This window comes from Cloeon dipterum, chromosome 1 (assembly GCF_949628265.1).
Source record: "Cloeon dipterum chromosome 1, ieCloDipt1.1, whole genome shotgun sequence".
Classification (NCBI taxonomy): Eukaryota; Metazoa; Arthropoda; class Insecta; order Ephemeroptera; family Baetidae; genus Cloeon; species Cloeon dipterum.
Window position 1 is genome coordinate 39920795 of NC_088786.1, and position 16252 is coordinate 39937046.

Consider the following 16252-nt stretch of genomic DNA (forward strand, 5'->3'; position numbering starts at 1 on the left):
CCTGCCGAGTAATGGCAAAATTTGCACTGGAATTCCTTTCGTTCCTGATGCTCCTGTTGCTCGTGCTCGATTCTCCTTTGAACTGATGCAAAATATTCCTTGCAACCAGATGCGGTACACTTTTCCAACTTTCCATTGTGCTTTTTCTTGGAGTGATTGAAAATATTCGGATACACCTCGTTGCATTCGCAGCATTTGCCTCTTTTGTCTTGTTTTCTTATGTCATTTGATCCAGTTTTAGAACGAGCAGAAGATTTTCTCTTTAATTCCTCCTTTCCACGATCGTCGTTTCCCATCAAATCCAAGTCTTTGTTGTCACCTGAAGAAGGTCCTGGAGTGGGATCTTGCTGATTGTTCTTTGTTTCAGCACATTGAGTTTGGAGTTCATGCTCGAATTCCAAGAATTGGTTGATTTCCAGAAAAAGAACATTTTGATCAAGCAGCTCACCTTGCATGAGAAAACCATCACCGATTTCTGCCTCAGTGCTGACATCAAAATAGAAAATAAGAAATACTTTTCACTAAAAATATATCACCTCTCTTTTTCTGGTGGAACAGGAGGAGCAAACTCACGGCTTGTTATATCAATTTCCACCCATGGAATTTCGGTTCCTTGCAGAAATTCCTTTAATTCCGGCAAGAGATCATCATTTTGATCAACCCCTTCTTGTCTAAATCCTTCCGTTCGTGGCTCAGGGCTAAAATCAAATAGAAAATCAACCAAATTTCAATTATTTTCATAAATTTTGTACCTGTTTACTTCCATTGGAACGGGAAAAAACTAACTCACACTCAAACAATAAAAAGACGAGAGAAATCGACGTCCTATTAAAGAAGAGCAATGTGAAATATTCACGATATTTTCATTTCATTTTGTAGAGAAATCTTTTAAAAAATAAATAAACACTCACTTTCCTCAAGAAAAAATTGCCTAGGATTATTTCAAAATAGAAACATTCGCTCATGCGGGGACATAGAAGAAATATCAGAACTTACCGAAAATTGATTTATTAAAGATAATTTTGAATTTAAATATTTGCTTGGATTAAAATTCAACAAGGAATTATTTGAAATTGATGATCAACTCTAATAATAAATGATGAAAGATTAATAAGCATTGGAAAAGTCTTAAAATTTGAAAAAAGATATGTTCCTAGAAAATATAAATGAACTCACTGTAAAAAAATTGCTAACACAATGGATTCACCGCAGTAAACGAGAAACAAAGGAATTGAAATTGGGGAAAGACACATAGAAAATTTGAATACTCGTCGCTCTATGAGATTTTTCTGCCTCTCCAACGATCGCGAAACCACCTGATCCTATTTCTTCAACGAAAATGAGCAGCATATTCAAGACAGTTGAACAGTTGCATAAACCCTTAGTGTTCGAAGCCGCAAAGAGATGGCGCAACCACAGACCTTCTTAAAAATTTTTTGTTTTAATCGGTTTTAAGGCATTTCCGCTGCGATTTCAGACTCAATCTAGCTGTTTTGCTTTTTTTAATTAATTTGCTTTTTTTGACGTGCTGAAAACCAAAATCGGTTCAGCCATTCGCCGTAGAAACGTTGGAAAATATTTTTTATTTCAAAAAATAGTTTTTCACGGTTCTACGGCGATTGGCTGAACCGATTTTGGTTTTCAGCACGTCAAAAATTAGCAAATGAATTGAAGAATGCACAGTAGCTAGATTGAGTCTGAAATCGTAGCGGAAGTGCCTTAACATCAAAAGTCTTCGGTGGCGCCATCTGTTGACGGCTTCGAACACTTAGGGTTTATGCAACTGGTGAATTGGACGATTTCTCCCCCGTCTTGATTGTTCGAGTTTTGTGTTAGTTTAGGGATAGAACTCTATCTGCTGACATGTCTCTCAACGAAGATGCGGCCGGCGAAGCCTTTTATCCAGTTCCACAAGAAGAAAACAGGTAAAAATTTGCCAATTGAAAATTTAAATTTGGTATATTTTCTATTTGATTGCAGCCATGAAGACAGAACAGTAGGATTTTGGCAAGAAGCAGGGAGTGATCAAAATAATGAACTTCTCTGGCACGACATTATTGAAATTCTGGAGCGCGAGCAAGGAATCAAAATTCCAAGCGCGCCGGAAATTGATATAACATGCAATGAGCTTGATCAAATTCCACTAGAAAAAACGAGGTAATTAATTTAATTTGATTTCATTTTGGAAAGTATTGCTAATTTTCTAATTGGAATCAGCTCTGAAGCCAAAATCGATGACGGTTTACTGTTTCTAAAAGAGATTGAACAAAAGGAAATTAACCAATTCCAGGATATCGAGGAAGCATTCCAAATTCAGTGCGCTAAAACAATGAACAATGAACAAGATCCCATTCTGGAACCTTCATCAGGAGAAAACAAAGACTTGAATCTGAAGGAAAACAATGGGCGTGGAAAGGACGAAATCCAAGAAGTGGAATTACAGACAAAATCTTCTACTCCTTTTAGAACTGGATCAAACGGCAGTGTAAAACAAAACAAAAGAGGCAAATGCTGCGAATGCAACAAGATGTATCTCGAAGTTTTCAAACACTCCAGTTACACGCACAATGGAGAGTTAAAAAAGTGCACCGCCTCACTTGATTGCAAGAAATATTTCGCCTCAGTTCAAAAGAGAATCGAGCACGAGCAAAAGGAGCATCAGGAACGAAAGCAATTCCAATGCCAATTTTGCCATTACTCGACAGGGTGGAAGACAGACTTGAATAGACATGTTCTTACTATGCATTCGGAGAAGAAAATCAGATGTGGACAGCAGAAGTGTGGCAAGATGTTTGCTTCAGAAAGAGATTTGAAGAAGCATATCAGGAAGTATCACAAAATGGTAAAATGTCCCACGTGTGGCAGGGAAATGAGCTATCATGGTTTGTATGATCACAATCGGTATGGAAGATGTCCTGGAACTGTAGCAAAGTGATAGATTTACTTGAGGAAACATTTTCTTAGTTTTAAGAATTCATAGATTTTATTTCATATCTCGAAACATACATATAAATTCTCCATACTTCTGACCAGCGTAACGACATGCTGATGTAATAATTCGCAAACAATGGTCAAAAAAGACGTTAATGAAAATCAATACCCGCAATAAGAGTTTCTTCGTATAGAAATTTAATTGAATTCAATTTAAAGTTTAACGACGGTTGTTGGCCTGTAAAACAAATAAACTAATCAAATATAATCCCGTAATAAAGCCAATAACTTGAACCAAAATTCTTTTTATTTTATTCACACCGTTAAAACATGAGAAATGAAACCATTTCTATCTGTGATCTGATCATGTGATCACATGATCGCTGCCGCTTGCAATTTATTCTCATTCATTTGGAAAAAGGAAAAATATATGTCAATTAATTTGACTAGGAAAAAATCTGATTAATTTAAATTATAAAGCACTATAAATAAAAAAATTATTTTTGTACTGAATTCTTTCATTTTAAATTATTTTTCTGTATTGTATTTTTGAGATTTTTGGAAAATGTAACTAACTCAATATACATAGGATGACTGCATAATTTCAACGATATGAAACCTACTTTCTGGAAAGTTCTTATCAACGAATATGATGTGTATCATATTTATAGTTTTTGAAAAATTGGTTGCATATATAATTTACTATTTTTCTAAGAGACATACATTTTATGTAATCGCACACTCTCTTATTTTGATTGCAACCGAACAGACGACGATTTGAGATTAGATATCGTGGAAAGTTAAATAGAAAATTTGATTACTCGTCGCTTTATGGGTAGGTTTTTCTTCCCCTTCAACGATCGTAAAATGCGCACGTCAACCTGATGATGCTCTTTCTTTGACGACAATGAGCAGCATTCGAGATGGCAAACGATATTTTTATTTTGTTTCTTGTCTGGAATTGTTTGGTAATGTTAAAAGATTTATGTTTAACTCTTTGAAAATACCTTAATAATATGAAAAGCGGATGGAATTTATGTTATGGCCTGGGGGGAATTTTGTGATAAGGAACTTCTCATGAAGTGAAAGGATTTCCGTTGTTATATAAGTTATAATTTTTTCGAAGGGGGAAGAAAGGGGTGGATGGTGGAAAGATTTTTTTACGAGCAGTTGTAAGCTGCAGAGGTGCGATTAATCAAACAAAAGCTTCCATTTGCGACTTTGAAATTTCCGAAATTTCATAGCGGGAGCGAAGACTTGTACGAACCGTTTGGATGAAAGAAAATGAACGAAACGTATGCGGCCGCGATCAGATGATCAGAACGAAAATTTGAAAGCTTTTATTCTCATATTTAACTTAAAATTTATATTAAATAAAACAATTTGGGTTCAAGTTATTGGCTCCTTTTATACGAGGCTTATTTTATTTGTTTTACAGGCCAACAACCGTCGTCAAACTTTACATTTATTTTCTTGTTGGTATTGACTGTCACAAACATATCTTATTTGAGAATGGTTTGCGAATATTACAAGCATTTGTTACGCTGCATGGTCAGAAGCAAGGATAGTATATTTGTATGTTCCGAGGAATGAACTAAAATCTATAAATCTTAAACACTAAGAAAATTTGTCTTCAAGTCAATCACTTTGCTGCCGCTCCAGGACATCTTCCATACAAGTTGTGTAAATTCATTGCATTCCGGCTCATTTTTCTATCACAAGTCGGGCATTTTTCCATTTTGTGAATCATCTTGACATGAGTTTTCAAATTTGCCTCTGAAGCAAACATCTTGCCACACTTCCGCTGTCCACATCTGACTTTCTTCTCCGAATGCTTCAGAAGAACATGAGATTTCAAGTTACCCTTCTGCACTGCCGAGTAATGGCAAAATTGGCACTGGAATTTCTTTCGTTCCTGATGTTCCTGTTGCTCGTGCTCGATTCTCTTTTGAACTGAGGCGAAATATTCCTTGCAACCTAATGCGGTACACTTTTCCAACTTTCCATTGTGCTTCCTCTGGTTGTGATCGAACATATAGAGATACACTTTGTTGCATTCCCAGCATTTGCCACTACGGTCTGGTTTTTTTAAGTCATTTGATCCAGTTTTGGAAGGAGTAGAAGATTTGCTCTCTTCTTCCATCTCTTGGATATCCTTCTTTCCACGATCAATGTTTTCCTTCATATTCAGGTCTTTGTTTTCTCCTGACGGTTGTCTTGAAGTGGAATCTTGCTCATTGTTCAGTATTTCCGCGCTATGAACTTGGAATACTTCCTCGAGATTCAGGAATTGATTATTCTCCTGGAAGAGATCTTTTTGTTCAACCATATCTCCCAGCATCAGCAATCCATCATTTTCGGCCTCATGACTGTTTTCCAATTACAAAATTAGAAATTCTTTTATAAATCGAAAAAAAAATTAAAATTGGCACCTTTCTTTTTCTTGTGGAATTTGAACGAGTTCACTGCTTTTCATATCAGCAGTTTCCGCGCATGGAAGGTCGAGAACTTGCTCAGATTCCAGGAATTGCATCAACACCTGCAAGAGATCTTCATTTTGATCTCCCTCTTCTTGCCGAAATTCACCTCTTCCGGCATGACGGCTACAATAAAAAATATTAACTTACATAATTTTATAAAGTAATTTTGTACCTGTTTTCTTCTAGAGGAACTGGAAAGAAGGCTTTGTCTGACGTTTCTTTTTCGTGAGACATTTGGAGCAGAAAGGATTCTTACTCCAAAGCGAACACAAACTCGCACAATCAAGAGGGAAGAAATCGTCCAATTGAAGAAAAGGAATGCGAGAGATTCACGATATTTTCTTTTCTGTACGTAGAAAACCTGGTCTTAAAAATAAATGAAAATTAATTATTTTTCAAAGGAAATATTTTCGAGAGATATTTAAAAAATTCATTCCAGGGGATTTAGATAAAATAATTTATCTTACTTAAAATGGATTCATTATAAATATAAATTTTGAAATTTAACACTTTCCGTGGTTTGGAAAAGCAGGTAAAAACGATATTTGGCTTGTATGCATGAAAATTACTTGCGTTTATTTAAGAAAATTATGAATTCGAATATTTAATTGGCATGATAAAACCACAACGAGGAATAATCAAAATTTGTGATCAACAACCGCTAATAAAAAAATCATGTATTCTATAATATTATTCGAATTTGACAAAAATCGATAAGTAATCAGAGAATGAAGAATTATAATAAGAGCAAGTAACAGCAGTATTTTATAGCTTGACTGTATTCAATAATTCGTCCTTAATTAATTCGCATGAAAGATAATAAAAAATTCCTTAAATTTTCCAGCGAATAACAGCTGATTTAAAAGTACGCTTGGATACAATTGGCTAAAGCAGAGTATACATTAATTTTTAATTATCTAGAATGTGACCATTGAAATTTGATAGCACAAAGGCTACGAGAAACAAAGGATTGGAAATTGGAGAAATTATCGAAAAATTGAATACTTGTCGCTCTATGAGGTTTTCCCTCACCTTCAGCGATCGTGATGAGCGTCCACCTGAACCTATTTCTTCGACGACAATGAGCAACATTCGAGATGGTAAAAACAAATTTTTCACTCTTTGAGAATACCGGATGGAATTTTTGTTATGGCCTGGGGAGAATTTTGTGATTTGGAAGTCTTCATGCAGCGAAGGTTTAATTTTGTTATACACAAATTTTTTTCTATATTCGTTTGTACTAAAATTCAGATAGCTTCAATACCTTTGATATGATATAATACAATATAGGGAAAAATTTAAATGTAAAAATGAAGCACAAAAATATACTTATTTAAAATATAGATCGCCTGCTTTTATCTTAAAATAGTCAAGATAATATTTGTATTATTTAATCGTAATTTTTTACAAATGTGATATTTTTTGAGGTTGCTCCAACTCATTTTGTGTTTTTACAACTATTGCCAACTCCAGATCACGGCATCTAACCACCAGAATTGCAAAAATTAACAACCGTTCGACTCGTCTCGACCTTCCGCCGTGACCAGGTAGAGGGTTTAAAAGGGAGCTTTTACCCTCTTACTAATTGTTAAAATAATTTAAAACCACGCGGAATATGCCCAGAGTACATTTTTTCCGAGATTCATTGCGATAGGGTTTTAAAAGGGTGCGGAGATATTGCAGTTATTGCACCCCTTAAACCTTTCAGCTTTACAATGTAGGTTAAGATGTGTTTGACGGTGGGTAAATTTTGCAATTCTGAAAATTGGAACCCGAGAATCGGAGTTTGTAAATTACGAAAATGTCGAAAATTTCGTGTTTTTGCAACTATTGCCAACTCCAAATCTCGGCATCTAACCACCAGAATAGCAAAAATTAACCACCGTTCGACTTGTCTCAACCTCCGCTAGCAAACTAAATTGTCTAGGCACTTCCTACCCCCACCCATTAATTGTTAAAATATTTTAAAACACTCGGAAAAATGCTCCTGGGTACATTTTTTTGCGAGAAATTTTGCCTAGGGGTTGAAAGGGGTGGAGAGTTAGAACCCCGTAAACTGTTCAGTTCTTCAGAGTAGGTTGAGATGTGTCTAACGGTGGGTAGTTTTTGCAATTCAGATAATTAAAACTCGAGATTTTGAGTTTGCAAAGTACGAAAAAAATCGAAAAATTCGAGATTTTCGTGTTTTTCTAATTATTGCCTACAACAAATCTCGGGTTCTAACCACCAGAATTGCAAAAATTAACCCCCATTCGTCTCATCCCAACCTCCATCAACCAGCTAAAGGGTTAAAGGGGTGCTTACCCCTGCGTACTAATTGTTAAAATATTTTGAAACCCACTAAAAAATGCTAAAAACTACATTTTTTCTAATTTGCGAGTGGGTTGAATAGGGTGGAAAGTAAGCACCCCTGTAACCCTTAAGCTTTTCAGGGTAGATTGAGATGTTTCTAAAAGTGTGTAATTTTTAGAACTCGAGATTTTGAGTTTGCAAAATACGCAAAAAGCCGAAAAATTCGTGATTTTAACGTTTTTGCAACTATTGCCAACTCCCAATCTTGAGTTCTTACCCTCAGAATTGCATAAATACCCACCATTTGACTCGTCTTAACCTCCCCTAGCAAGCTGAAGGGTTTAGGGGGAGCCTACCCCCACCCACTATTTGCTAAAATATTTTAAAACCCATGGAAAAATGCTTCCGAGTACATTATGCTGCAATATATTTTGCAAAATACGAAAAAGCCGGAAAATTCGTGATTTTTGCGTTTTTTGCAATTATTGCAAACTCCAAATCTCGGGTTCTAACCATCAGAATTGCAACAAATACCTACCGTTTGACTCGTCTCAACTTCCTCTGATCATTCAAAGGCATTAAGGGATGATTACCCCTACCCCTTTCCAAACCTTGTTGAATATTGATGGGTAAAAAATGTTCTGGAGGCTCAATTTTTTAATATTTTTTTCAGCGTTTTAAGTTCAGTTCTATCAAAAAGTTCTCTTGTTCAAAGCAATTTATTCAAAAAATAAAAAATCTGATTTTAACCCCAAAAACATCTTTCCAGTTCGTCGTCTGTGATGTCTTTGGGGTCTCCGAACAGCAGCGGGCGCTGGTCTCGTCCCGGCAGCGGCGGCGAAGAAGACGACGAACCGGACGCGTGGCGGGCGACGCTGCCGGTGCTGGAGGACAGCGCCGAGCCGGACGTGTCGGCGTCGACGTCGGCGTCGGCGGTCAGGGCCACCAGCCGCACGCGCATTCCAAGCCTGCGCAAGCCGCGCAGCCGCACGCCCAGCGAGGACCGCACGCCCACCTCCTCCAAGGGCATCACCGAGCTGGACCGCAAGGTCGAGCAGGCCGCCAGGGAGGCCCGCAGGCAGTGCCGATGCGAGGACGAGGCCGGTGCAGCACCGGACGCCGACGGCAAAAACCCCAAATGCGCCGACAAGCTCAAGGTCAGACGCCTGGGCGGAGGAAAGTACAACATTGCTGGACGCAACGTCTACGTCAGAGTGAGTTTCAGGGTTTTTTTCTGTTTTAAAAATTCCTCAGGGTCGAAATTAATTTTTCAGCTCGAAAAACGGTTTTCGGTGCGCAAAACATTTGAATATTTTGGTTGGTAGTGCGCATGCATCATCCCTCTGACGTCACAGCAATGCTTCTTGGCAGCTGGGACAGCTGTGACGTCAGAGGGGAACGCATGCGCAGTAGCGATTTTAAGATTCAAACGTTTTGCGCGCCAAAGCAACGTGCGTTTTGCTTTGCGCTGCTTCTCGCACGTCAAAAAACATTTTTAAAACGAAAAAATAGTTTCAACCCCCTTTTTCAACCCCCAGGAATCGATTGAAACGTACAAAAATGTTAAAATTATTTTTAAAATTATAAAAAACCACATTTTTAGCAAAAATATTAAGTTTAACGATCAAATTGACTGTTTTTAATAATTAAACCACCCGTAAATTGCAGCTGCTGAAGGGGAGGCACATGATGGTGCGCGTGGGCGGCGGGTGGGACACGCTGGAGCATTTCCTGGAGCGGCACGACCCGTGCCAGGTGCGCGTGCTGGGCCGCGGCGACTCGTCGGCGGGCAACTCGCGCACCAACAGCCGCTCGAGCGGCATCAACCGGCTCGGCCTGTCCAACAGCAGCAGACACTCGACGCCCGCCTCGCCCAGCGAAGGCTTCCTGCACATCCGGGCCAAGTACCGCAGCCCTCCGCCGGCCAGAAGTTGAACTACGCAATGGCTCCAGCTTTTTGCCACGATTTGATGCGATTTCTTCTCGTTAATCAGTGCTCGGCACTTATTTTTGGTGATTTTAAGGGCTAAATTCGCTCTGAATTTCATTTTTAAATTGTTTTCGAGTAAAGAAAGCAGCAGAAATTCAGAAATTTCTTTAAATTTCAAAGGAAGAAACTCTTGGATATTTTTATTCAGGTAATTTTTTGTCATTCTGAATTAAATCCCCAGCACTGATTTATTTAGGAGAAAATTCGCATCACATCCGCTTTTGTTTTTGTTTAACTCAATCTGTAACATTCCGAAGGCTCTCTGTTCGTTGAAACTGACACATAATTTTTATTTTTTTCCCTCTCTCTCGTCGCTTGGAATGATAACGAACGCGAGCTCTGTATTTGCCATTAATTTAAACACAACACTCACCTGTTTGATAAAAGCTAAGCGTAATTTTAGTTCCTCTCTGATCGCAGATTTCTTTCCATTCCTGTTACGAGACTAACTCTCGAGCGAGTTAATTGTATTTTGAAAAGATTGCGTTAATATTTCGAGAGAATATTAAATAATCAAATTGCAATGTTAATTAGGAGATACGCGAGTTTATGGAAATCGTATTTTACCAAGCAGTTCACTCAAAGTGGCATCGCAGATAAAGATAATTATGTTTTTGCATGTTGTTGAAAATGCTATTTTGAGCTGAAAAGTGTATTCCGACAGGATCATTTACCAACCTGTAAATACCAATAAAAATAATTTAAAAACAAACTAAATCAAAAAAGTTATTATTATTCACACAAATGAAAAATTCTATGCATCGAAGCGATTCATATCAATTTTAGAATTTACTTAACTGCTTCTCTGCATTGGTACCAGTCTAGTTGCGGAGTGGATAAAATAAAATAAATTTTGTTCGTGTTATTGGGCTTCTTTACGGGGCCGTTTATTTTATTACTTTATTTGTTTTACAGCGCTCAACAACCGTCGTCAATTTCAAAATTCATTTTCTACGTATGAATTCTTTTGGGTATTAATTGTCCTTAATTATAGCATCTTATTTGAGAATTGTTTGCGAAATATTACATCAGCATGTCTCGTTACGCCGAAATAGAAGATTTATCAATTTGTGTCGAGGTACGAACTAAAATCTTTAACAGTTTCTAACACTACGAATGTTAATATGTTACAACTTTTCCACGACATCTTCCATACCGTTTGTGCTCATACATTGCAGCAAGACTGTTTTCTTTACCACAAGTGGGACATTTTTCCAGTTTGTGACACATCTTGATATGCCTTTTCAAATCTGCCTCCGAAGCAAACATGTTGCCACACTTCTGCTGTCCACATTTGATTTTCTTCTTCGAATGCTTCACTCGAACATGTCTTTTCAAGTCACTCTTCTGCTCTGCCGAGTAATGGCAAAATTGGCACTGGAATTCCTTTCGTTCCTGATGCTCCTGTTGCTCGTGCTCGATTCTCTTTTGAACTGAGGCGAAATATTTCCTGCAACCAGAAGTGGTGCACTTTTTCAACTTTCCATTGTGCTTCTTCTGGTTGTGTTGCAACAAACGGATATACACCTTGTTGCATTCGCAGCATTTGCCACTGTGGTCTTGTTTTCTTATGTCATTTGATCCAGTTTTAGAGGGAGCAGAAGATTTCCGTTTTAATTCCATTTTTTGAAATTCCTCCTTTCCACGACCATTGTTTTCCTTCAAATTCGAGTCTTGGTTTTCTCCTGATGACGGTTCCGGAGTCGGATCTTGCTCACTGTTCGTTGTTTCAGCGAATTGATTTTGGAGTTCCTCCTCGAATCCCAGGAATTGGTTGATTTCAGGAAAAAGTTCATTTCGATCCAGCTCTTCTAGCATTAGCAAACCATCATCGATTTTGGCCTCAGTGCTGACATCAAAATAGAAAATAAGAAATTCTTTTCACAATAAAAATAAATATATCACCTCTCATTTTCTGGTGGAATAGCAGCAAACTCAATGCTTGTAACATCAATTTCCACCCATGGAATTTCGGTTTCTAGCAGAAATTCCATTAATTCTGGCAAGAGATCTCCATTTTGATCCACTCCTTCTTGCCTAAATCCCTCTGTTCTGGCCTCAGGGCTACAATCAAATTGAAAATCAACCAAATTTCAAACATAAATTTTCTACCTGTTTACTTCCATTGAAACGGGGGAAAAAGCTTCGCTGGACGATTCTTCGTTGAGAGACATTTCAGCAGAAAGAATTCTTTCTCCAAACTAGCTCAAACTCCAACAATCAAAGACGAGAGAAATCGATCTCCTATTTAAGAAGAGCAATGAGAAATATTCACGATATTTGCCTTTCATTTTTTAGAAAAATATGTTAAATAAATAAAAATTCACTTTTCTTAAAAGAAATTCCAAAAGAAAAAATTCTCGTGAAATATTTAAAAATAGAAACATTCACTCATGCGGGGACATTGATAAAAGAACTTGCAAAAATGGATTTATTAAAAAGAATTTTGAATTTCAATATTTACCTGCGGATAAAAATTCAACGAGGATTAATTTGAAATTGCGCGGTGATTTAACATTAAAATAAAAATGTGAAAAAGATGCCTTGAGAAATAATTCAAATTGGATAAAAAGTCCAAATGTAGCACGAAAAATTAATTGAACTCAACGCATAATAATTTAAATTAATTCTCAAGAGACTGTTGAATATTCGTCCTAAATTAATTAGCATTGAAATATAGGAAAAATTCTTACAATTTGCTGTCGAAATTGTTAATTTAAAAGCATAGACTCACACTGTGCTGGAAGTTAATTTAAAAACTAAAATTTCACAAAATAGATATTTTCTAGCACACATGAATGGCTTCACCCATAAATGATTAAAAAAGGAATAGAAATTGGAGAAATATTTAAAAAACTTGATTACTCGTCACTCTATGAGATTTTTCTTCCCCTTCAACGATCTCGCGATGCGCACGTCCACCTGATCCTCTTTCTTGGGTGACAATGAGCAGCATTTGAGATAGCAAACGATATTTCTATTTTTCTTCTTCCTAGAATTTAGTGGTGATGTCACAAGAAATTTATTAAAATACCTCACAAAAATATGAAAGGACGGAATCTATGTTGTAGCCCATGGGGTTTTGTGAGAAGTAGGAATGTTTTATTTTGTTATATTCAAATCATTTTCTCTTTTCGTTTGCGCTCTAAATCAGAGAGTGCGATATCGTGAAATTCTCATGCTTCTTAGAAAAATACTAATTTATATACAACCGATTTTTCAGAAGTTTTAATTCTCTGATAAATATATGACATAAAATATCACATCTTGTTCATTAAAGCACAATAACAGAGTGAAGGTTTCATATCGTTGGAATTGAGCAGTCGTCTGACTCGTCTGTATAGAGTAAATTGCATTTTCAAAAAATTACAAAAATACAATACAGAAAAATTCAACTTGTTAAAATGCAGTACAAAAATTTATAAATTAAAACGCACATCGCCTGCTTTTATCTAAAAATATTAAATATTTTTTTCGAGGTTGCGCCAACTCATATAGATTTTTGACTTTTAGCTATTATTGCCAACTCCAACCAAAAATCTCGGATTCTAATCACCAGAATTGCAAAAATTGAATACCTTTTGATTTCACCTCGACCTCCCCTTAAGCAACAAATGGGATTTAAGGGGTGCTTTTCCCCCAATAATTATTAAAATAATATAAAACCCCTTGCAAGAATGCTCTGGGTACATTTTGCTGCGATAATTTTTGCGAGGGGGTGGAAAGGGAGGATGGTGCCAATTTCTTTTACCCATCACCTTTTTAGGGTATATTAAGATGTGTCTAATGATGGGTAGTTTATGCAATTCTGAACCTGATATTTGACGTTGCCAAAAAATATGAAAATATCGAAAATTTTCGTAATTTTCACGTTTTTGCAATTATTGCCAGTCGCAATCCATCACCAAAATTGCAGAATTCAACTACCGCTAGACTCGTCTTTACCTCCCCTGGCAATTCAAATGTTTTAGGGAATGCTTATCCTTTTATACTCCTTTTAATCCCTTACTGAATTTTAATGGGTAAAAAATATTATGAGCGCTGAAAACTATGTTTTTTTAATTTATATCGCTTGATAATTAGAAAAAATACTGCTCAAGATTAATCCAACACAATCAGATTTTATCCAAGTCAAGTTAATTTATCTATATCTTTTGAAAATGAATGAAAATTAAATGCAAGCGGCAGCGATCAGATGATCAGATTGCAAATGGAAATGGTTTTATTTCTCTTGTTTTAACGGTGTGAAAAAATAAAATGAATTTTGGTTCAAGTTATTGGCTTTATTACGGGCTTCTATTTTATTAGTTTATTTGTTTTACAGGCCAACAACCGTCGTCAGACTTTAAATTCATTTCAATTAAATTTCTATTGGAAGAAACTCGTATTGTGGTTATTGATTGTCATTAACTTCTTACTTGACAATTGTTTGCGAAGTATTACATCAGCATGTCGTTACGCTGGTCAGAAGTATGGAAAATTTATATGTATGTTTAGAGATATAAAATAAAATCTATGAATTCTTAAAACACTAAAAAATGTTTCTTCAAGTAAGTCTATCACTTTGCTACAGTTCCAGGACATCTTCCATACCGGTTGTGCTTATAAATTGCACCAAGGCTCATTTCTCTACCACATTTGAGACATTTTTCCATTTTGTGATACATCTTGATATGCCTTTTCAAATCTGCCTCCGAAGCAAACATGTTGCCACACTTCTGCTGTCCACATCTGATTTTCTTCTCCGAATGCTTCACTCGAACATGTCTTTTCAAGTCACTCTTCTGCTCTGCCGAGTAATGGCAAAATTGGCAGCAGAATTTCTTTCTTTCCGAATGCTCCCGTTGCTCGTGCTCGATTCTCTTTTGAACAGAGGCAAAATATTCCTTGCAACCAGAGATGGTGCACTTTTCCAACTTTCCATTGTGCTTCCTCTGGTTGTGGTCGAAAATATTGAGATACACCTTGTTGCATTCGCAGCATTTGCATCTTTTGTCTTGTTTTTTTATGTCATTTGATCCAGTTTTGGAAGGAGTAGAAGTTTTTCTCTCTTCTTCCGCCTCATGGATATCCTCCTTTCCACGATCAATGTTTCCCTTCATATTCAGGTCTTTGTTTTCTCCTGACGGTTTTCCTGAAGTGGAATCTTGCTCATTGTTCAGTATTTCCGCGCTATGAACTTGGAATACTTCCTCGAGATTCAGGAATTGATTAATTTCCTGGAAGAGACCTTTTTGTTCGACCATATCTCCCAGCATCAGCAATCCATCATTTTCTGCCTCGTGACTGTTATCCAATTACAGAATTAGAAATTCTTTTATAAATTGAAAAAAGAATTAAAATTGGCACCTTTCTTTTTCTTGTGGAATTTGAACGAGTTCACTGCTTTTCGTATCAGTTTCCGCGCATGGAAGGTCGAGAACTTGCTCAGATTCCAGGAATTGCATCAACACCTGCAAGAGATCTTCATTTTGATCTCCCTCTTCTTGCCGAAATTCATCTGTTCCGGCATGAGGGCTACAATAAAAAATATTAACTTACATAATTTTATAAAGTAATTTTGTACCTGTTTTCTTCTAGAGGAACTGGAAAGAAGGCTTCGCCTGACGTTTCTTTTTCGTGAGACATTAGGAGCAGAAAGGATTCTTACTCCAAAGCGAACACAAACTCGAACAATCAAGAGGGAAGAAAGCGTCCAATTGAAGAAGAGGAATGCGAAAGATTCACGATATTTTCTTTTTTGTACGTAGAAAACCTATGGTAATAGAAATAAATAAACATTCATTATTTATCAAAGGAAATATTTTCAAGAGATATTTAAAAAATTCATTCCAGGGGATTTAGATAAAATAATTTATTTTCCTTAAAATTGATTTATTATTCATATAAATTTTGAAATTTAACACTTTCCGTGTATTTGAAAAGTAGATAAAAACGATATTTGGCTTGTATGCATGAAAATTAATTGCGTTTATTTAAGAAAATTATGAATTCCAATATTTAATTGGCATGATATACACACAACGAGGAATAATCAAAATTTGTGATCAACCGCTAGTAAAAAAATCATGTATTCTATAATATTATTCGAATTTGACAAACATCGATACGTAATCAGAGCTGAACAGAATAAAGAATTATTATAACAGCAAGTAATATATATATAGTATATAGCCCGACTGTATTCAATAATTCATCTTAAATTAATTTGCCTTGAAAGATAATAAAAAATTCCTAAAATTTTTCAGCGAACAAGAGCTGATTTAAAAGTAAACTCAAAATTGGCTAAGGAGCACAATAATTTTTAATTATCAAAAATGTGACCATTGAAATTTGATAGCACAAAGGCTACGAGAAACAAAGGATTGGCAATTGGAGAAATTATCGAAAAATTGAATACTTTGTCGCTTTATGAGGTTTTTCTTCTCCTTCAGCGATCGTGATGAGCGTCCACCTGATCCTATTTCTTCGACGACAATGAGCAACATTCGAGATGGTAAAAACAAATATTTCTATTTTTCTCTTCTCTAGAATTTTTTGGTGATGTCAAAAGAAATTT

At 36.3% G+C, this 16252-nt stretch overlaps 2 protein-coding genes across 2 annotated transcripts; one reads left to right on the top strand and one right to left on the bottom strand.

The window, feature by feature from the left end:
* Nucleotides 1-1879: 1879 nt before the first annotated feature.
* LOC135943013 (uncharacterized) lies at nucleotides 1880-10412 on the top strand. Its single transcript, XM_065489402.1, has 4 exons — nucleotides 1880-1925; nucleotides 1981-1996; nucleotides 8473-8917; nucleotides 9372-10412. The coding sequence occupies exons 1-4, from the start codon at nucleotides 1880-1882 to the stop codon at nucleotides 9636-9638; spliced, it is 774 nt and encodes a 257-aa protein (XP_065345474.1). The 3' UTR covers nucleotides 9639-10412.
* Nucleotides 10413-14252: 3840 nt separating this feature from the next.
* LOC135943021 (zinc finger protein 679-like) lies at nucleotides 14253-15321 on the bottom strand. The gene is made up of 3 exons (XM_065489414.1): nucleotides 15260-15321; nucleotides 15043-15210; nucleotides 14253-14979 (listed from the first exon to the last, which is right to left on the bottom strand). The coding sequence occupies exons 1-3, from the start codon at nucleotides 15319-15321 to the stop codon at nucleotides 14253-14255; spliced, it is 957 nt and encodes a 318-aa protein (XP_065345486.1).
* Nucleotides 15322-16252: the final 931 nt, after the last annotated feature.